The sequence below is a fragment of the Notothenia coriiceps genome, unplaced genomic scaffold (assembly GCF_000735185.1).
Source record: "Notothenia coriiceps isolate Sejong01 unplaced genomic scaffold, NC01 NC01_scaffold00006104, whole genome shotgun sequence".
NCBI classification, from domain to species: Eukaryota; Metazoa; Chordata; class Actinopteri; order Perciformes; family Nototheniidae; genus Notothenia; species Notothenia coriiceps.
The window spans coordinates 297,104-320,714 of record NW_011338805.1 but is presented as its reverse complement, the minus strand read 5'-3'; the positions used below and the strand labels follow the sequence as shown (position 1 = coordinate 320,714).

The 23,611-nt window shown below is 39.9% G+C and overlaps 1 protein-coding gene across 4 annotated transcripts in view; it reads right to left on the bottom strand.

Annotated features, from left to right (window-relative positions):
* Positions 1-23,611, bottom strand: part of vti1a (vesicle transport through interaction with t-SNAREs 1A) — a 106,523-nt gene that overhangs the window by 82,380 nt on the left and 532 nt on the right. For all 4 annotated transcript variants that reach the window (XM_010768866.1, XM_010768867.1, XM_010768869.1 and 1 more), the window contains exons 2-4: positions 19,904-19,962; positions 18,842-18,952; positions 3,546-3,623 (exon numbers count right to left, since the gene is read on the bottom strand). In XM_010768866.1, the coding sequence (XP_010767168.1) occupies positions 3,546-3,623; positions 18,842-18,952; positions 19,904-19,962 (248 nt within the window). The remainder of the gene's footprint in view (positions 1-3,545; positions 3,624-18,841; positions 18,953-19,903; positions 19,963-23,611) is intronic.

Genomic DNA, 23,611 nt, shown 5'->3' with positions numbered 1-23,611 from the left:
CAAAGTTTAAAACTACACTGTGGATGTGCTTATTTGGGGCATGAAAAAACCCAGCAGATCCTGCGATCCCTCACCCCGGCTCAGCCATCAGTCAATGGGTACCAAACAAAACTTGTTCGAGCTCATTTGTGCTGCCTGACTGATTGCAAGTGCTCGTGGAGGATTTGTTAAAACTATACGAGTGGCACGTTGAGCCGTGTTTCTTCCTGCTTAGCTTTATTTTTCTCTGGCATCCATTCTTTAATACAGCCAACGACGCTCGCGCTGCTCAAGAGATATAGACCAGTAAATACAGAATATTGTAAATGTTATAATTACTCCTGCATGAGCGCCTTTGCCTGTGTTTTTGTGATGCCAGCCAGTATTCAAAATTGCACTGCTGCAATTTTTCTGTTATGATAATCAGCAATTTTTTTTTCAAACAAAAGATTTTTTTTATCCAATACGGAATTCGATACAAGTGGTAATCTGCTTCCTTTGTAGCCTGTAAAATCTGGTCCATGCCGGCTCAAACCAGCGCAATCTCTTGTGGCCAAGCCTTCTGCTGTGACTGAAATCGAAACTATTCCGTATAGTGTTCGTGTGTGAAAAGTGTGTGTGCTTCTGCTGCTTTGTGTGTGGTGTCTCTGTGTGTGTGTGTTTGTGTGTGGTTTTGTTGTGTGTGTGTGCGCGCACCAACGTATGTGCGTGTGTTGCATGCAGAGGGAAACAGAAAGAAAAAATGTGCAATGGTAGCCTACCACATTATTAAAAAAACGAGTGATAGTGCCAATTCAGTCTCTGTCCGCATACAGATAACGAATAAATGCCGAACTCTATTAAATCGTCCTTTAGCCATTATCGGAAGGCCAATACGCCATTTTCAGAACTTATGACGGTTCCCTATTTACTTAGCTATAAATCCTTGCCATGTTACCAACAGATTTGTGACTGGTAATGATCTGCTCAGCCAGGGCTATATGAAATGATCCTGACCTCTTTCAGATCGTCAGGAATTAAATTGACCGACTTGCCCCGGCCCCCACCATCTTTTCCTCTCTCCTATCACCGCCGTCTCGTTAGATAAAAAAGTCTGAAGTTCCGAGTACTCCACTCGCAGCAGGACCAAGACAAGTATTATCTGCACAAGTTTAAAAAGAAAAAATGAGGTAAATACGGCACCTGTGAGGAGAAAAGGGAAAATGTATATCCTCTATTTACTGTGCTTTTGCCCCCACCATGAACTTTTTCTAAGGCTTGGAGTGTGTAGGTGTGTGTGCTTTAGGTATAGAATGTATTATTGCAATTTCTTACAAAAGGAATTATTATTGCAAATTATACAGTACCAGCTTTTTTGAACATTCAAAAATGTATGTTGTATTTTTTCAACATATAAAGGTTTTGAGTCCAGGTCATATTTTGAAAAAAATTAAATAAGGAAAATATAAAAGAATAAAATGATGAAACAAAGGGAAACAATACCCTGCTAAATAGTTGATCTGTTTTAATGGACATCATGTATGCCCTAAATTGCCAAATTAAAATATTTTATTGTAATGTGATATCTTTCAATATTTTAAATTGTATTTAACATTTTATAATTTTATAACGGACATGATGTTGTTAGGCATTGATTTAAATGTCACATTCTGCAATTTTTTTGACATGTGTGTAAACCTGGATTAAATTATTTTGTTTTATTGTTTTTCATTTTGCAATACAGTCTTTTGACGTATAACAATATCAAATAAATTACAGACAGTTGGTGTCAATTAATAATAATAACAAAATAATTTATAAAACTATAAATACAACAATAAACAGCAATTTCCTACATTTTAAATATAAATGTTATGAGATTCCATAATATTACCAATATCTAATCATAATTTGATAATGTTATTTTGATATGTACAGTATAGACTTATAAATATTACTTTATTACATGTTTGGATACATTTTGAATGAAAGGAAAATAAGATTTGAAATCCTTGACAGGATTCTGATAGAACTCCTCAGTGTCTGAGACGTGACATTTCTGACAGCGAGTCTCCTTCCAACTTCTGCACAAAATGTCAGAGTCACTTTTGTGTCTCGCTAATTTGCCAGGAATATGCATTTCAATTACGCATCTTGGTTCTTGATACATATGTTTCTAAGATGTGCGGTTCATGGGTCATCATTGAAATGGTAATGTTGAATGTTGAATTGGAAATGTTCAAAAAAAAATAAAAACAGACTACTTTTTTTTTTAGCTTTGCTTAGCTATGAGTCTTCTAAATATACTCACTATAGAGCACTGGGGGACTCAATGTGCAAATATGCATTTAGGTATTCATCTTTGTCCTTTTTCTTTCTTGATTTGCACGTAAATGCAAAGTATTTATTTGCATGTGAATGTGTGATTGTGTGTGTGATTGTGTGTGCCTTGAGACACAGTAACCCCTGCAAGTTGACAGCCGATTGTAAAAGTAATATATAATTACTTAAAAGACGTTTGGTCATAGTTAAGAGTGGCTGTGTACGAGTGGCAGCTGTGCAGGTGAGCAATAGGTAAGTCTTAATTGTTAAAACGCTGAGTGCTGAATCCAGTCATGTATCATAGTTTTGATGCCGTTCTACATTTATTTTAAAATAAAATAACAAAACAACTTAAGTTTCAGAGAACACGTGGCATATTTTGGGAAATTAAGATCACAATTCATGATGATTGTTTGTCTTCTCCATTGCAATTTTCACAAGAGCTGTGAATGAATCTTTTGTAGACTTTGCTGACAATGAATGGAAATTGGTCTTTATCTGTTGTTTATATCCCTCCAATTCAACAGGCTGAACTGATATCCAAACAAAATGTCAGTCAGCGGCTTTTAGAGAACAATAAACCAATTGTGAACACGGTGATTGATAATAGATCAAACCCGGCTAACAGTTAGATATTTTCTGATATTAAATAAGAATAATAAAAAATGACTTAGGGGCTAAAGGATAATTAGTAAGGAGTACCACACCAAAATAATTCTGTGATTTCTTTAAAAATATCAATTGTCAAAAATATGAGAACCTGTATTCTTAATACATTTGAGTATCTGAATTGTGCGGGAGTTTAAAGAAAGACCGGAGAGCAAGATTTAGAAATTCTGGGTGTGCATGTGTGTGTCTCTGTGTGTGTGCGGACCTCGATGGAGGGTCTTTTATTTTCTTAAGTCCACACCCGGCTGGAGAACAGCTGTGGGACGGTTGGAGTGGGGAGTCCGGGTTTTTTAGATTTAAATTTGTGTTGGATTGTGTGTTTGTGTTTTGCTGTGTGTGTGTGTGTGTGTGTGTGTGTGTGTGTGTGTGTGTGTGTGTGTGTCACAATCTGGCTTTGAGCAGACCCTGGTCCCAGGCCCTGAGCCGACTCACTGGCAGCCCAGCTTTGCATTAAACAGTGTTCCTTCCGCATGACTTGGTGACAATGCTGTGGTTTTGAGCTCTCGATGGCCTCTATGAGGGGCCCCACCTCCTCACCCTTGGGGCCAGTCAGCCACCCACACTGGTGTCGTCTGGGCCCCTGATTAGCACCTCACCTGGTTCTCCGAGGAGCCGGCGTCATCCCCCAGGAGATCGTTGCGCACCTCATCACTGTAGGCGATACGTGACCTTTTCTGCAGGGGGAGGAGGATGAGGAGGAAGGACAAAAAAGGAAGAAGAGAGGGGAGAAACGGGGGAGAGGGAAAAAGAGAAAACAAGTGGGGAAATATGGCTTAGTACTGTCGTCGAAGCAGAGACACAACAGGCATTCCTTAAGCACGAGAGCCCCCTAATGGAACTCGGTGACAAACAGTCATACACATGTAGGTTGTGTGTGTGTGTGTGTGTGTGTGTGTGTGTGTGTGTGTGTGTGTGTGTGTGTGTGTGTGTGTGTGTGTGTACACTTACAACACATGTACTGAAAACAAACACGTCTGGGTGTGTGCCTCCTTCCAAGGTGAACTACTGTACCTAGTGCACTTGTGGCACAGAAGTGATGGCAAAGAGCCCCCCCACCTTGCCCACTTAAACAAATATAAGTTGAGGGATAAAAAATAAAAACCTCATCTCGTGTGCACACGGGGAGATTGTGGAACAGGGGGGACAGGGGAGAAGGGCCGGGGAGATCTATTATGAGGAAGTATCACTTGTCAGCGCTAAATCTTTTCTGGGGGCTGTCACCGCTGTCATCCCAGTGCAGTGGCAGCCTCTGTGATAACACCAATGCTGAGACTCAGACAGGGAATAATTCATCACCCATTGGCGGCCCCTCGGATTTTGGGGTAGCCTCTCTCCAACACACAAAAACCCCGCTCTCTCTTTCCCCCCCGTCTCCAGATGGGTGAGAATAAGAGGGAATGCCATGTCCAAAACAAAAAAAAGAAACCCAAAAAGACAAACACACACATTTCATACACACTTCAGAGTGTGCCACCTCCGATTGTGGAAGAGTGGGCTGCCGTTGTACCGCTTGTTTACAGACACCCGACCCGTGGAAAAACAGCCTCTTGGCATGCCCTCTAAACTAAATACACACCAGCAGCAGACAGAGAAAGTGTTTACTAAGCCTCCTTCGCTTTCTCTCCCTGCCTTGACAGGGTTTCTAGGTGGGCTGCAGGAGGTGGGCAAAATCAAAGACAAACACTAGCATAGGAATAAAAATATCACTTTTTCTCAACACGAATTCTTTCTATTTTCTACAATCACTTAATTCTCGACTGTAAATAAATAAAACAAAGAGAGAGAATCGGTGAAGGAACACCAATTACCTGGTGGGGACCTGCTTTCCCCCCCTAAAATACAGTATATCCTTCCCTGGAATCTTTCTATTATCAGTAAAAGTTTGAAGAAGCTATTGCATGAAGTTCTTTGATGCTGCCTCCTGTAAGAGAAGCACAACTCAAACTTCAAAAAGGCCAATTCTAACCTCACGAGTGACGATGTCAAGCTCCTTGATTGAAATAACTTTAAAACCAATCACAACCGAGCGAGTTTTTGTGTGTGTCTCTCCTCATAATCTGGAGCAGTGAGTGGAAAGTCATGGCTGATGTGATTTGGCTGTTATTATCGTGATGGTGAGGGCCACAGTTCTCTGGAGTAATTACTGACTAGACGGAGGGCCAGACCACGAAACCCATTAGATAAAGAGTGCACCCAAACAATCGTCAGCCACAGGGACCTGAGCCAACCACAGCACGCCCAGTGGGGGGGAAAGAGAGGATCGGCAACACAGACTCAAATAAAAACACCACATAAACCCCCCCCACCGATACGTATTACACAGGAGCACTATGTCAGAATGTGCTGTTCAGATGTTTCTGCAATTGTGCCCAACAACGATTAGCTACATTATCAACTCTTTAGTTTGCGTTAATTGTTGCGACACTTTATAATGTGACAGAAAATTCAAAAACACCTAGAAAAATAAGATTGAATAACTTATGAATTAATGGTAATTAAAGACCAAAAAATCTGAAATAGATAAATTAAGATCTACGGAAAATATTTGTGACACAAACATACATAATATAGTAATCACTGCCTTTGTTCCTTCCTCTGAACAGCCTCCTTTGTAATCAAGAATAACTGAGTGATCATATGGAACATTTATAATAAGAAATAATTGTAGCAATCTTATTTAAATTGTATGTGTATATGTTAAGGTAATTGAAGTGGAAGGATTTGTCCCTGTAAAATAAATTAATCTAAAAATGCATTTCACTTTTTTTTATTTCCAATTCAAAACTTATGACAGTACTTTTTAAGCCCATCTTCTGTGCAGAGGTTAAATTGGGTCTCTGAGCTTCTGTCAGGACAATAAAAGAAATATCAGAATTGAGAAAAAACCAGAAAGACAATAAGCATCAATTTAAAGACAGCTTGTTCACTTGTACACGAGGCACTAACTCATATTTGTTGCCAGGAAAAACACCCACATATTCCATTTAAGTCAAGTTTCATCTTAAAGCGCTGCAGTGCAACTTAGGGGGAAAGACGACTTCAGCAGTAATTGAGACGAGGAAGCCTGGGAGAAGCATTGATTTGAATGTTAAGGCTTACGTCGCCTTCAAACCATATGCAGGGATTTTGGGGTATTTCTAAATAGCTGTCTGTTACAGATGAATGTATGAAGCGTTTCTGCAATGAGAACAGTGCAGATAACAAAGGAAAGTATAAAGAACGGAAATGTCAGTGAAATGAAAGTGTGCCGCTACTTCCCCTGTACCTACTGTATACACTCCAGTTGTTGGATTCCCCCTCAGGAAAACAACAGATTCCTGAGTGATTACTGCCTTCCCATTTCATGTACAAACATAAACAGCTGTGCGATATTGACTGCCTAATACAGGAACAGATTTTGATTATAAGTTAGGGTGTTGAGAAAAAAAGTGACAACAGGATCACTCTTGAGGTCAGGAAAGCAGATATCAGATCAGTTCCATAGTAAAGCAAACCGTCTATTCTATAAAGAAAATGCACTGAAGCTCTCTCATTTCAGTTACAGTATGTAAAGAAGGAGCTTCATATCTTAAGACGAACTAATCAGCCTTTGTAATCTAAAAAAGAACGAGCGCTTTCAGAAGATACCTTATTGCTCAGAAAAGAAAAAAAGAGCTTTTTTTAATCCTTTTGAAAGGTCTGTCTTTTGTCACTTTTTTTAATCTTGGGTGAGAATTTGCTTCTATTCCCGGAAGCACACAAGAACAGTACAAAGGTACATCTTAACTTTATGCAAAGTGGCCTGCCTTTAAAAGTCTCCACATCCCGTCAAATGCAGCGATGGAGGTGCTGGTGTCCTGTCAAAAACACACGTTTTACCTCTGTTGACACGCATAGCAGACGACAAAAAAAAGACTCTTCTTTACCCATCAAAACGTAATTACATATGCATGCATAACAATTTATATCAGATATGCTAATCAGTTTGGCATAGTGCTCTGAGCAGCAAATGGTATTTATTTAATTATAGCAAATATATGGATATTTCCTTTGTGTCCAATTCCTTTCTAGTATGTGGGCATGCATGGGTATATATCGTCTAGATAAAGATGATGATTTTGTTATTTTAAAGAAAGAACAAAGGAAATCTTGAAGAACATCTGTTTACAGAAAATGTGTTGAAGATTGTAAAACAATGACCATTCCTAATTTCAAGCGGTCAACAATCTTCGTAATGTAAAAGGAAAGTTCTACAAATAAAATAGCTATAATTAAAATCAAATAAACCGAGACTCATACACACATTTCAATGCCCTCCAACTCTCCTCGTTGTTTTTCGCCCGGTGCAACGAATGACACAAGGACAAGCGCAAATAATTGTGGCGCCTGGAAAGCTACAAAATGTAAACAGTTCATTAGACGGGAAATAAAAGGCGTAAAAATACCCAGGGGCAGAGTGTAATGAGGGGCCCTGAAGTTCCTCTGCAGACGCTTTTCCCCTCCACTTTCCCGAGCTTTTCCTTTTTTCGCCCTGCACACACGGCTGGTGGCATAGCATGAAGAGTAATTAAGCATATTCAATTTACAATCCGACGTTCCATTACAGGCTTTTTCAGCACAAGGAGAGCGGCAGGGCATTTCCAAATTTAGACCCAATAACTATTTTGTCCAGCTCCACGCGCTTGTCTGAAACCCTAACAGTTAAAACTGCTCTAAGAAAGTGAAAACAAATCAAAACCATTATTTAAATAATAACTATATGTGGCATCAAATGGACAGGAATACACAAATATGAATTATTTGTCTGGAATATCTTGCCAAAAACTTCCCAATAAAAAGTCTAAAGTCAGGAATAAAATGACAATATTCTTTATGTTAACAAGAATGTGTGTTAAACTCAAAGGTTATCTATATCATTTTCTTTCCCCCCCCCCTGCTGTGCTGTGATATTTTCCCAGGTGATGTGTGGACCAGCACCAGCAGGCCCCACTCTGGTTCCTCTCCCCCCCCCCCCACAAATGGTGTGTGGTGTGTGGTGTGTGAATGGAAGGGAGCGTGGTGTTAAAAGGAAGCGGAGACCTTTAAGCAGGCACAAGTATCACAACAGCATCTTAAATAATGCATCTCTGCTTGGCAGGGGTTTAACACACGCGCGCGGCACAAAGGAAAACACACACACACAAATTGTTGTCTGGTGTCTTCTACTCTCCTTTAACACAAACAAATTGGGAGAGGTTGTTCAATTAAGTAAGTGGTCTTTCTAAATGCATTTGATATATTATCAGACAAAGGCAAGTCGCTACAATTGGGATTGTCACAGGAGGGTGTCATTTGTGCCTTTGTTTTTATTGTGGTCTTTGGTGCCACCCAATCCCCCACTTCTGACTGTTCTGCCTGTTTGTGTGAGTTCACACGCGTGCGCGAGGGCGACTGTGTGAACGACGGAGGCTTCCACGAGCCTTTGCATCCCAGGGAAAGCGTCTTTAGAGAGCGTACGCGCACAACATATGTGAACGGTGGCCCCGTGTGTGTGTGTGTTCTCTCCCCTAATAGAAGTGCAGCAGTGGTAGAGGAGCCGGAGCCTCAGATAACAGCAGGGGGTCTCTCATTAGCTCACAGGTTGGTGCTTTGGTGGCTTCTACGCACACGCCATTGTGTTCCGCTTCCATGAAAAACCTGAAGGAGTCTCATACTGTAGCAGCCGTTGTTGAAAACACAAATAAAAAGGTGAATGATCAACCTCTGCAAGGTAATAAATGAGCCTGCGACATATCCAAACAGATATGAGGTAGGAGACTTTTTTTTTTAGGGTGGAAAAAAAAAACGTTTTGTCATGAAATAAAAACATGATGGTCAGAGCGACTGTGAGAAAACCTCTTTATTTGAAAACCTCTTTAACCTCTTTATTTGAATTCCCATAAAAATGTTTTAATTCCTATTTTTAAATTGTATCACTGAATCTATCAATAGTTGTAAACAGGATTTTATCTCTGGGGGAAACACCTCGCTGGTGAAAGAGTACACTATACTGATAGGGCGCTTTCATGCTTGTACCTCTGTGATACCGGTGGTGTATTTCCCTGTCAAAGTCATTTCTATTGCTAAGTACAGCAGAGATCAGTCAATAAGCCTAACGACTGTACCCACAAAGCGAGAGGCCGAGAGGAGGAAAGAGAAGAGAGGAGGGGGGGGGAAGGATTGCAAGTGAACTCCAAACAAAAGAGCCAATTCAAGGAGGGCTTTGATTGAAGAAGCGCCATATACTTTTTGAAGGCCGAGGGATCATCTCTCAATGGTTATTTCTTTAAGGCATGAGGGCCCGATTAAACCCAATATTAAAATATGGAGGCGCTTCTAATGAAAAATCAAAGGCCCCGTTTCCCCTCCCACACCCCCATCCTTCCATCTCTCCTTCCCTCCATCGTGTTATGTCAGGTTTTCCTCCCTTAGCCCACGGTTGTGTAGGAGGGGACCGAAACAAAGTATGAAAAGAAAGAAAGAAAGAAAGAAGAGAACAAGAGAGGGAAAGAAAGAAAAAGGGAAAAGAGAAAGGGTTATAGAGATGAGGGACCTAGGTGCTGGTGGTGCAAAACAGAGACAGACAGCAGTGGTTGGAGGAGTAAATCAATAGAGCAGAGCCGTCGGGGAGGCGGGCAGCCAGGGCAAGGAGAGAGGAGAGGAGAGGGGGAACCAGCACAGGGGCCCGGGCTCCGATCACAACGCTGGCTTCTGGCGTGCAGTGGGGAATAAAGTGGGCCTCCCCGGGTCAGCACCAGAGAAAAAGGTGAGATTAGAGGAAAGTGGAGGAGGGATTTTCACAGAGTGGAGGTGGGAGGGGTGGTAGAGGTGGGTGTTGGAGGATGACGAGGAGAGAGAAAGTGTGTGTGGAGGAGGAGGGGGGGTGTTAGGAGATGTGCAATGCAGGATACCTGGCAAGCCAGGGACCAACCGGCCCATTAGCCTGTGGCTACCTACATATGGTTCACTGAACCCTCTGCTGAGAAGAGCTCCTCTCCTATCAGTCCTCCCATCTTTTTTAAAGAAAGAAATACCTCCACTTTTAACCCTTTCTCTGCTTTGGAAAGAGGTTCACTCCTGACCTCGATTTATGATTCATTTCTGTTTGATGTCTATTCTTGGAGTGTTATCTAAAATTGAAAAATGTAATAAAAAAAGAAAAAACCTAGACACAAAGGGAGAGGAGTCGGGCCTGCTGAGCATGTGCGTTTGCACGTCCGTCAGTGGACACGCACAGAAGACTATCTCCTTCAGTGCTTTGCCTTTTCTTGTAATGTGACCATTGTTGGTGCTGAATAGCGTACTCATTAACATAAGAATACAGCAGCACATATAGGGACTTAGCCAGATCATTATCTCTATATATTTATGTATACTTTGTTATTTCAGTAGCCAGAACGCATTCAAATGCTGATGAGGCCAGTAAGGCCCCCTTCCAAAGCCCTTCCAACATGTGCCCTCCTGAACTTCCCAATACACTTACCAGTTTCCTGGGAGTCTGCAGCTTTAGTACTGGAATTCACAACAGTAGTTCAAAACATTTGGAGAACAAGCCTCCTGAAGGCTACAGAGATGATGACTCTTAAACAGATTATAAAAAACGAAAGTCAAAAGAAAAATAACATGTAAACGAATAAATAGAGGTGTTGAATAATTCAATCATCTGCAATTTACTGAGCCATTTTTTTTAAATATTATAGTTTTTTTTTTTTATTGCACAAATATGTTTTCCTACTGGGAAATATTGGCCATTTCATACACTCAAGCGCCAAAAGCAAAGAATATGATATGTGATTATTCTGAAGTAAAAATGTGCAAAGAGAAAATGTACAAAAAGTTTGACGATACAAACAAGTGATCTATGGGAATAATGGGAACAAAACTAAAGAGTTTAGTCTCACTGCAGGAGCACGCTGATGCTCTAATGGTGACCAACCTCTGGGATAATTGAAAAAGAAAACCTAATTCATCTTCCACAATGAAATTCTGATCAAGGCCACAGCCAGATTCCACTGCAGGCTTCAAAAACAGCAGAGAAAAGGCAAAATTGTTGGTCGCTGAGAGCAAAAACACTTCCCCTTTCTTTCTGACACGCTCCCTCATTAGAAACACTTAGGATGAGAGGAAGAAACTCATTTTAATTGTGTGTCTGCGTGTGTGTCTGTGTGTCTGCGTGTGTGTGGTGTGTGGTGTGTGGTGTGTGTGTGTGTGTGTGTGTGTGTGTGTGTGTGTGTGTGTGTGTGTGTAGTGGGTGAGAGCAGGGGTTAAAACATTTGTAAACATAGAGCTTCTCGTTGGTAAAGATGCAATGTAAAGAGTTCCTTTCCTCACTCTCGCCTTATTTGAGGCTTACTTATTAAAAAGGCAAATGCCACAGCCTGAAATACAGAGGGAAAACACAGACCCAATGATTCATAATATATTTCATAAATACTTCATGAATCCCTTCACCATACTTAAGCCAGTCTGGCAAGAAAAAACATTGTCACCTATTCTAGCACCCGCTTGTCAGCACATCACTGGGGAGTGGGTGTCACATGTCACTTCTGGTTTACACTACTGCGTGGGACAGGCTCGGTGCAAGCAAACGGGGGTAGGACAGATAGAAGAACAGAAGCAAAAGTGAAGGGGAGGTGGAAAGGGGAGTAAAAAAGAGGGAGCAGAGAAAGGAGGAGGAAGGGGGTGTTATCATATCATCGCCCCATGTCTTTATATTCCCCCCCTTATTATCTTTGGCCCCCACTCACTCCAGTCACTCAATCACACAAGCCCCGAGGACAGCGAGGGGACCTGGGAGGGCCTTGGCTTCATGGCAGACTCAGCCAGACAAGCGTCTGAAAGCTATACTGATCGCTGTCAGTGTGTGCGGAAGAACGGCGACTTTGGAGGGGCCATGAGAGATAAGCGACAGAGGAAGCGATCGCGTGGAAGGATAACGGTCGAATTTGCACACTGACAAACAAAACCTGTGCTCCAGGCATAATGCAGATACCCCGTCCATACAGACAAGTGTTAACATAAAGAGACAGGGGGGGGGGGAGGGACAGGTGATCTGCTTACAAATGATGGGCTATGTGATTTCTGCGACTGCGACTACTGACAAGAACTCGTCTTGTTAATGACCATAAAACTCATCAGGATGACAGAAAAGCACATGTCGCCAAAATGTATTCCTGCCTCTCTGTCTGGGACCCTTATCTTAATACTTATCATAATCTCAGAAATGGTTGGCAAATGTGTTTTATTTGTGATACGTTTTCTGTAACTTCCAAATCAGGTCTGGTTTGAATAAGGACAACACCAGTGTAAAGACTTGCTGCTTTTAAAGCTCGGTTTTAGTTTTGAGTCTTCAATTGTGTTCAATTTTAGTACAAACTAAATGCTTAACATGAGAATAAACTATTATAGCAGCAATACCAACAATAATTTGCCATAAGGGGCATTTTGAACTTGGAAAATATACCATTCAACCATTAATAAAACTTCCATTTGAAAACTTTACTTGATATTACTTATTAATGAGCATTCACAGTTTTCACAATAATTAAAAAATGTGTGTTGTAGTTGAAGAAGAAAGTTACACAAATAATGTATTCAATTCTATTAACTGATTGCTTATGGTGTGAAATTCTGCTGTGTCCACTTGGATTTTTTTCTGAAAACGAAATATGAACACATCATTTTGTCGTTATTCTGACACTGTCCTTCAACCCAAAAATGACCCATTGCTGCTATTACACCATCAAACCCATGAAACATGAGTGACTAAAGGCTAATCCGCAAATGAATCCCATCTTGGTGTCCATAAAGCGGACATGGAAAAGCCTCCAACGCCACAAATCCACAAAGGGCTCGAGGAAGACATACTGTGCACAACAACTTCCAAATGAAAGACATCATTCATAAGTAGAGAAGAGAATCCGTTCGTTTACATCTTAAATCTGCACTCGGAGAAAATATATTGGGAAAAACTGCTGTCAATTGAGGGAGTCCTTTTAAAACTGGTTAAAAGTTATGAGACTTTGGTGTCATTGATGGGTTTGTTAAGCAATAAACCATAGAAAGAGTCAATCTGCCTTCACTTCTCAGTGTTTAATAAGAACAAGCGAGCCAAGGCAACCTAAGACGATTTACAGTGTCTTACATCCAGCTAATGTGTGTCTGTCATGTTGTCTACTTGCAGGAGTCACCAGAAACGAGGACAGGGGGCAAAAAACAAGAACCCTTCAAGATGGATTACAACGATGCTGATTTATTTATCACTCCTAGTGAAGTGTGGGAAGTACAGTGGTCCTAAAACCTCCCATCAAAACCGAAATCTCGACGTAATTATCAGCATCTGGTTTAAAAAATGTATTTCCTTTTTTAAATTCTTAAGATGAACACAAACGTTTATGACTTTGCAAAGTATTCTTGCCCCTTTTAGGCTGCTAAGTGTGCCAAGCATAATGAGTTTATGGCCGCTATCAGCTAAAGTTGGATAGTCTCCACAACCTTGGATTGTCCGTGACCACTAATTATAAAATTGGACGTAAACATTCGCACAGCACCTAAATGAAAAAACAGCCTCATTTCCCTCTTCCTCAACAACAAAAGTGGTATTAATATGCTTTGAGTGAAGAGCAAATAAGACACTAAACTTGAACCCAAGACAGGAAGAATTCACATGGAGACAATACCCTATACTTTACATCATGGCATTTGAGAAACCCTGGAAGAATGTTAATTCATTGCCAATGATGAACCGATGGTGGGTGACCTTCAGATGCAGAAGCAACAAATAGCTCTGGGGTTTGGAAACAGGAAAAGAGGCTTCTGGAAAACTTCTGATAGCGTTCTTACTGGCAGCTGTGTGTGGTAAAGTCAAGAGTCATTCATTAGTTCTTCTACAACAAGGCAATTTATTCTGATGGGGAACCGAATAAAAACCACGAGTTAAAGGAGTTTGCCTTGGCCTCATCTAAGGTGTTCACATTCTAAACGCATGATTCAATCTTTCACTGATTATATTTGAATTTCCTCATTTTTTTATGAAACCATTCGCCCTTATTTACATGGTGCTCTTTAAAAAGTCCAATGTACCAATGTGTTGCTTTTTGTGATTTGAAGATAACTCTAGAAGGTCAGTTAGAAAACAACTAATCAAACTCATATATCCAGGTAAAACAAGAAATACAAATGGTATCAGCACCAAGAGCTTTTTTTTTTTTATTCCATTCACCTCTGTGTACCTGGCAAATAAACTGTTCAATATTTCAAGGTTGGCTGGGTCTTTGGAAAAACATTAATTATGTCCCTGGGCGGACAGGAGGCATCCATCTAAAAAGGTTTTTAAGGCGGTCCAGAAAACACTTGACCGTCTGTGACTCACTCCGAACAACAACCCCTACGGACAATCAGAATTTAAGAATAAAGATATATCCCTGTGACAGTTGGCTAAATGACTCAATAACAGAACATATTAACTTTAATATCCATAATGTAATAAATGACCTTAGAGGAAAAATACAATGATTAAATTGTATTTTCAAACCTTACTCTAAGTCTAAGGTAAGTACTGCTGTTCTGACAACGTCAACCTCAGATGATTCACAACTTGAATGACCTTACATTATGGAGAATCTAATATAAAGAAGACTGGGTAATGATATACATTGCAAAATAAATAATGCTGCTAGGTACAGGATGACATGTTCAAGGTACTTGATATAATACTAAACAGCATTTTATGGAAAGCAACAATAGCTTTGGTTCTGATTATACAACTAAATAAAGCCTGCTACATTGTACCAACGAATTAGCCTTGACCATCGTTGACATCCAATTCCACTTAATACAAAATGTAAAGAATTCTACCTCAGAACTTCTCAGTGCTTGATATTTAATGACTACCAATTAACCTTTAATCCTTGAACACAAAAGCTTCTTACATTTGGACCAGAAGTGTTTTGCTATTGAAAAGACAACAAAATGCAAAGAAATTCATCTCATCACCTTAAACACAACTTGAGGGGAATTATCAGCGGATGTCGCAGAGATTAATTAGGGAGAGGAGACGGAAGAGATACAGTATCAAATGTCTACACAATATCATTTGAAATAGACTTATAGTTATTTAATTCATCATTTGTTTTGCTGCCTTAATGACCTTTTAGAGCTTGACTGCGGAAAGAGACAAACTAAAGAAAATACATAAACTTGGAGGCCATTAAATGGGTTTTTACCACAAGGACATTTTGATAACACACATTTTCAAGGCAAAACTAATGAGGTCAGACAGAGTAATAAGGGGAAGGTTTTATCATGAGTCCACTCATACATCAGAAAGGCAAAGTAATTGGTTAATGTGCCCAATGTTGTCCTTGTCCTGCACCTGAAGAAGAGGATCATCCTTAGAGCAACACCGCCATCTGCTGCTCAAAGGGGTCAACAACCACAGCAGCCAGTGGGAGGTACACTGAGTAAAAAGTAACACATTATTAAGAGACCTCTCTGAACACTGCACTAGAAAATAGGCTTCCATTAATATGTTGTGCCCTAACTTGCTAATGTTTAGTTTAGTTTATTTGTTTATAGTGTCGTGGTCAGTCCCAATTGATCAACTGTCACAAAAAACTGTAAATGGGGCAGCTTTAACAAACATTGCTAACTTCCAGCTGTTGCCCCCGGCCAAATGATAATGGGCACCCTTAAAATCACAATATATAATACAATACATGTAATGTGGAGTAATAACAGTGAGCTAAAATATGCGCCTTTTACATTTTCTTGTGGAAATTCGACTAATGCACGGAACTGAAAAACTGGAAAGCTCAAGTTTGGACACAGTTGGTTAAAATCGGTTTAACCAGTGATACCCTGATATTTAAAGTTCTTCAAGACACAATGATAACTGCAGGTCGAATAAAATCTGCATTAGACAAAACATATTTGACATTCACTAAACATATTAAAGCACCAGGTGTACTGACAACAGCATAAAACCATCTCTACAACTCTGAGCCAATGTTGCTTTAGGACATCTTGTTATGCCCTTCTCAGAGACATCACACTTTCGCAATTAGCATGGTATATCATTTCAGTCACATCCTTAAAAGTGGATTGTGTTTTGTCAGACACAGCAGACGTCTTCAGACCCCCCACCTCCCCTACTGGGACGGACCCTTTGAGGATGGTGGCTCTGTTTATCCGATAGATTTCATTAAATTAAGCTTATGCCGGGCCTCTTCCTAACCTGATCAAAGACACTGCTAAGAGCCATCCTGCTTCCCCTGACCAGAAAAAAGCCACCAAATAGGATTTTCATTGTTTCATTTAAACATGTCCACACTTTTTTTTTTTGGTGCCCGTTTGTCACGACCCAGCACCTTTAAGACCCCCACTGTCCCCCTCTATTATCGCAATGAAGCTGTCAGCCAAGCCCACAAAGCCACATCATATATATATATATATACACCTTTGGGATGCCCGTTTGATAAGTTGTCTTCCCGGATGAAATGGCTGGGTTACTGAGGTCGACTCGGGCCCTGTCTGGAAAGGAGCAGCCATGAGGTCTCAAGCTGGCACACCGGTGGTAGCAAGACTTCAAACCACGGGTGAAAGGGAGGATGAGAGAGCAGGTTAAGGGGGGAGACACCCGTGGGAGGCCGGTAGGGGGTGAGATTGGGGTGGGGGGGGTGGGGATTGGGTAGTGAGGGAGTGGAAAGGCCTTGATATCCACAGAAAGCACAACAAAGACAGAGCTTTTTACATTAAAAAGAAAAGGAGATTGCCTTTTTTCCACTAGACGCCTTTCGAGCCGAGTGTCATGTCCTCCCTGGGCCTGCAGGAAGTGAGAGGCTGAGCTCGGCTATAGCATTTGGCACATCTGAGGCACTTCAGAGGGGGCTGAAGTTCTTGCCTTCTGAACACTTGCATCAGATTTACGGGAGACCAGATATTCTTGATGTTACCGTGTGAGGTGGGTGATCCTGGTTTAAATGCACACTGATCGGACCACACCACACACAGAGGGGTAAAAACGAAAATGTCTCCGCTAAACTGTGGAGTCACAGTTACACGCAGGGCAATATTCTTTTATTCTTCATCCAGTCAGACTGTCCTACTGCTACCTTCTGCTTTACATGTCAGCATTGTGGGCCTTGATACACAAGTGTGCCCTGATATGAGATACGATTTTAGAAATAATTAGGATAAGAGCATGAAACATTTTGTTTTATAAGCAGGAAGCAAAACACATTTTGACCAAAAAACAAGCATACAAATGCAAGTAATGAAAACGTGCAGCAATATCAGCCACAGCGGGGTTTACTGCTTGATGATTGAGCACGGTAAGTGTGTGGAGAAGAAAAGTTCAAGATTAATCACGAGCCAATTAAATGCCCATGGCGAGGAAAGTAAGCTGTCGTGGCACGGAGATCTTCTCCTGTGATCTCAGCGAACACTTCTCTGTGGTGTTCTCCCTGATCACTGGCACAGGATAGCTCCATCCAAATGGGTTGTTTATGCATGTTTACTTGTTTGTTTGTACATTCCATTGAATAGGGATTTGTTTTATTGCATGGTGAATGATCTAAGGTATTAGGCAGATGTTTGAGTTAACGATTTGGTGAAATATGAGCAGGTTCTGATTTCTTTTGTAAGTCAGTAGCATGGGCTAAGAAACACAAAATGTCAATATGATTGATAAATATCTCATATTTCACTGAATTACATGTGATTGTTGCAGCTTTCATTTCATTTTGTAACAAAGACAAAACATTTTAAACTTGTAATTCAGATTTCTTTGGAGAAAAGCTGTCTACAACTGTGTATTTTGAATGATCCGTAATAATAACCATTATTTCCTGAAATCTTTTCCTTCAAGAAAAATCTAAACAACAAAAAAATACTCTTTCTAAGAAAAGAAACAGTTCACATTTGAGAGGAAAGCTACACCTTGAATTCATATTAAGGTTTTTGAGAAAAGTGTGTTTTATGTATTTTGCCCTTAAACCCGAAAATAGTGTAATACTTAATTGGAACCACATTAGCAACTAGGTAAAATGCTGCCACTAACTATCCAAACATAACATTCAGCATGTACTATCCAGCCCATTCTGAGTCTGTGGATTTATCACACATCACATTCGATTTGTGGAAGCACTCGTCTTTTCTCAAACTCAAGGTCGGTTGCATTTACACCAAGGGTTTGCTATTGTGTTGTGAGTATCGGCAAAACAAAACTGACAACAGAAAACAATAACAGATAAGGGGTAAAATATCATTAAAGATACATATCTAGGCAAGGTAAAGATTTAAATAGAATCAGTGAACTTAAGATGTCTTTCAACTTAGGGAAATCGGACACAAAGGGAAGGAGAGAATATGCAAGTATTGGATTTACATTAAGTGCAGTTATTGCTCTTACAAATGGAATAAGTGAAATCAGCATTATTCCGTAGGCAACAACCTGACTGGGCTGTTCATTAAGCTTTGATAGAGGCTGGATATCAAGTCAAGACATACCGCCATTCATGAATTACTAAACAAGGCCAGATTCTGCTGCAACAACACAAACACACAGCCTGTTCTCAATAGGCATCACATGCAAGTTCAAACTTGAACTCGGAATTAGCCTCAGTGGACGCACCTCTGAGCTTCAGTGTGTGTGTGTGTGTGTGTGTGTGTGTGTGTGTGTGTGTGTGTGTGTGTGTGTGTGTGTGTGTGTGTGTGTGTGTGTGTGTATATAATGTCGAGGATTTGTGACTGGGACACCTACACTGATACATAAATAGTGTATTCTCTACACAGAAGGGTATTTTAAAAGTAATTCTAAAGTGGATTGTTGACGTGTGCGGTATATTTGTAATGTTTAAATAACCATAAAGTTTGAAGCGGGTGTGTGGGTACTTACAAAGTCTTTCTCCAGCTTCTCTATCTCCCCTTTGTAGCTCTTCAGTCTGCTGTTGTACATGGGCCGGCTCTGGATGGGGATCTCCCGCACCTCCAGGTCCATCTGCTCCAGCTGAAAGCCGCAGTAAACCCAGTTACCTCCACTAAACTTTTTCCAGGATAACACTATCCAATTCATTTCACAAGTAAAGAATAACTTGGAATACAAAACTTTACACAAGTGACAGGTTTAGTGTTTATTCTGATCCAAATTGACTTCATAATGTGAAGGTACAAACCTGGTGAAATGAGCACTTTTTATTATATAGTTTTTTATAGCAGTCTTGAACAAATGCTGAAATAAAATCCTCTAATTATTATTGTTTTACAATCTACGCATGTCTCACAAAGGTTACTATCTATGACAAAATGCTGCCTAAGATAGAAATTGTGACAACTCTGAAAATATTGAACTTCCTGAAATGAGTTGTTCCAGCAGCAATAACTTTAATATGCTCCTATGTTGATTGTAAAATGAAAATACCTCCCGCTCACGTCACTCAGCTGTGATAAAAGTTGCGACAGAGGAAGGCTGTTCTGTAAATAAATACACTATCAAATGTGAGCGCCCCTTCATTTCAGCGACATGCGCAGGCCCAACAATGTCAAAGTGAATAAAGTAAAAGTACATTTGATGCATGGCTAGACAGGTCTCTCCGTGGTGCATTTGGAGGAAACTAATCACTGTGACATAACACGACAACTGCAACAACAATTTGTCTCTGTCAGGTGACTTTGCTCGTTTTTAAACAGCGACATGAAGGCTCCCACCTCAAGATAATGGCTTGAAATGTGTCATAGGGGTGTCACTTAAAAGCAGATTACTGGAAAGTAATCATGTGTGGAGGAAGCCTCCTTTCCGCCATGTGAAGTGTGTGTCTGTGTGTGTGTCTGCACGTCATGTCACCACCAGGATAATACAGGTGCTGTTGTCTGGTGCCAGAGAAAATGGTACCCTCCCTCTTTCCACAAATTCATTATTTAGGAAATGGGAAGAGGAGAAAATTACTGATCAAAGACGTACCAACTCTCTGACTTCTTCAAGCTGTTTGTCGACATTTAGAACCAGCTGTGTCTTCTCCTCTGAAAGAGAAAAAAACAGCAACATATTGATCAGCCGACAGAGGAACAGCGCTTCATGACAACAATCTAACTCCCCCGCAACGGGGGAAGAGAGGGGGAGAGAGAAAGAAAGACTGGGAGAAAACAACACACAAGGACACATTTGAAGATATATTTACACATTCTCTCTACACGACGAGCCAACATTTGATGTCTCTTAGTTATTGGCGTCTATGAGGCCTTTGTTGGTTTCTGCTGAGGAGCAGTGAGACACCTCGTGCCAACTCAAAGGGAAGGGAGGTGTCAGCTTTGCTCACTTGCCAGAAGTATGAGTCCCACTCAGAATGACTAACGCGCCGTTCAGCTCATCACCCCGTGGCTGCTCTTCCACATTACCCATTGAAACTCATTACGACTTGCGAGCGCTCCAAATAGGCACGTAAAGCACCGTACCTCCCATCGTTATTTAAGGCAGCCACGCTACCACTTGATTTCTGCACATATGAGAACTGGTCTCTGTTCTAAAATTAGCTATTTGCCTTGAAATTGAACTGCATGAAAAGAAGAAATATGCTCCTGTAGAATCATTTAATGTTTGAAACAAACATCAATAACATGGGTTATTTTAGTGGAGGTAAAAACTGAGAAAAGATTGACCAAAATGTTGAAATACATGACAAATGTGTTTGAATTACTCGCATTTAAGTATAGGTATATTCACGGATTCATAACTGAGACACACAAAAAAGCCAGTTTGAAACATCAATTGTATCACATGATATATGGTAATATGTAGTGTCATTATTTTTTAGGATTAAAAACCATTTATTTAGAAAAGTGACTGTGTATTGACAAATGAAAATCCTAGTACAGAGTTTACAGTATAATAACTTCATATTTAATTTGGTGTTGAGTTGTCCTTATACGAAATTAACTAAACAAGGAATGGCATATTTAGCTTTATCACAGAAGACATTTGAACAAAAATTCCGATGTGACTTATAATATAATATGATTTTACATATGCTAATTGGTTAGTAATAATATTTTGGATTTGTTTAGATGACACTATGTACCTACAGAATTAGGGAGCAAAAGAGATAAACAAAGACAGTGTAGGGCCAATTTAGATTTGTTTCTATTAAAAAAAAACATTCAGAAAATCTTAACGGTATTAAATTGTTTTTTATTTAACTTTAGATTTAATTTCACGAAACATATATTTTATAAAAAAATAAAAAATATTTTTAAGGAGAAGCTTTATTGTGATAAATATTTGATCATTTTAAATAATTCAACTCAAAGTCAACATAGCTTCAAAGCAAACCACAAGACTATCAGTTGTGGGACTACAAAATCATAAAAACAAATCTAAGCCAATATCTTTATTTCTCAGGCTCCACGGGCCAACATTAACTTTAGCGAGCCCTAAAATGCATTTTTAAAACCCGTGTCCAGCCTCGAAACCTACACAGTAAACAGCCGGAGGCCATTCACTGGAAGGTGCGATAGCGCTGCTTTCTTACTCAAACTCAGGCCCGAGCTGGAGGGCTGTGAAATATGTATGACTATTTACCGAGACTAGAACCTGCTGACGGACGGATGAGCAGTTTTGTACCCAGAAGTAAGGCAAACAAAGAAGAAGTAGGGCTTTGATTGAATGAATGAAGAGAGTCAATGCAATTTTTTCCATACACTCTGGCCATTATCAGCCATTGTGCACATGTGAATAGAGAGATACAACAACAGCAATAACAAAAGCCCTTAGTCGGGAGCTATATTAATGTATTAAATAGAGGGCTGTCAAATCACTAAGAAAAATGCAGCCACTTCAGGAAGAAGAGCCAGATTGACTTAAGAAAAAGAAGAAAACCCTAATGAGAACGGAGGGAATTCAAATTCAAATGTTGACTAATTTGTTGGTGGCAGAAGACGTTGAACATCTACTTATGTTTATAATGCATTTCCCGGCTTTGTGCATATTCATATGGTCTTACTGTGACACAGTCAACAGATGGCGAGAGGATGCAATGTGGAATTACACTGTGGAATGGGCTGCCATGAAGCTTCAAAGATGCCAATTCCAAACGCGAAATATTCAGTGAGGCGAGGTTTTGTGAGAGGCAGTGCCCTTTGAAATAACAATGAGCAAGGCCGATAATATTCCAGGTAGGTTTTGGAAACAGTTTTTAGCCGTCAAAACTGAAAATAAACTTAGAGGAGAAGTCAGTTATGGACAATCTAAGTTTTCCAGCTCCACAGCATTTACAGTTCCTTAAATAGCATCTCTGCAATACTTGATATTTATATATCCTAATAGATTTGAGCAGTTGATGTGAATTAAAATAACGTGCTGTGTATTTTGCACTGTAAAATATCAGTATGAAGTCACATGCTGCCTCTCATTCTTGTTTTTTATTTTACCTATTAACACAAATGCAAACTCTGACTCCAATTCTAATTGTCACTAGTGAAAATCTAATTGCACTATTCAAATACATGTTTGTTACATCCTTTTGTGGGACCTTAATACAAATACATATAGAGGGATAGACCAGAACGTTTAGAAATACCACAAAGAGAGAGAGGGATAAAGATTGCTCAGCCCTCAGCCTTTTTGGTCTGTGCCAGGTTGAAGCTCGTGCCAAAACGCTCCTACCTTACGAGAGTAAAGAAGCCAGTAACACATGAGTGTAGGATCTATCACATCATCTTTGACCTGTATACTGAATGCTGTGCCTGTTCCCATCCATTTATAAATACTTTTAAAATTATGGATTTTTGGTACACCATTGTGACTATGTTAGTAACTTCTATGTGCAGCATCCATTTGCAGACCTTGCCACCAAACCAAGACGTTATTCTTAGTTTTTATGGTTTTTAATGATTTGTAAAGTAGTCACGATGAACTCACTGAGCCTCACAGTGTAACTTGGTCAAAACATAAATAAATACATATTTTCTATTTGACAAAAATAAATACATTCTGAGTTGAACACTTGTCACTTGCATGTTCAATACAGACTCATCATATCTGTATTGAAAAGGAAAACAAATCTTCACTAGGCAAATCGGAAAAAAAGGAGAAACAAATATGAGTTGACCCCTATTTAAACCCTTTAAAGATAATTTGGCTAACATAGACTGTTTGATCATGGCAAACATCCATCCATCTTTCTCTTCACACACATATTCAATTTCAAGCATTGAGTTGATAGCTATTCTAGAATCTATTAGTCAGAAAGATGTCATAGGAAACATAAACACACACAGATGTATTCACACTGATGTATAATGTGTTGCGACTAATTCACCTGACCATCATAACATGTCTCTGGACTGTTGAAAGAATCAAATCAACAATAACATTTATCATTTTGTAATGGAAATCCAGTTTCATTGGTGCATGAAAACGCCACAAGCTGCTGCGTTGCCATGGTGATTTCAAACTCAACAATGTCCATTCATTTTTTCATCATCCAGATATCTGGTATTATCTGGTATTTATGTCCTCTCATGGAAAGACTGAAATACTAGTCAAAACTCACTTACTATCAATTAATTTCGATTATTTTAATTTACAATGAACAACTATAATAGCAGTGACCAAAGACTTGTGTCCTTTTAAGCCTACTATTACCGAAGTTAAAAGACTATGAATGAAGTCGTA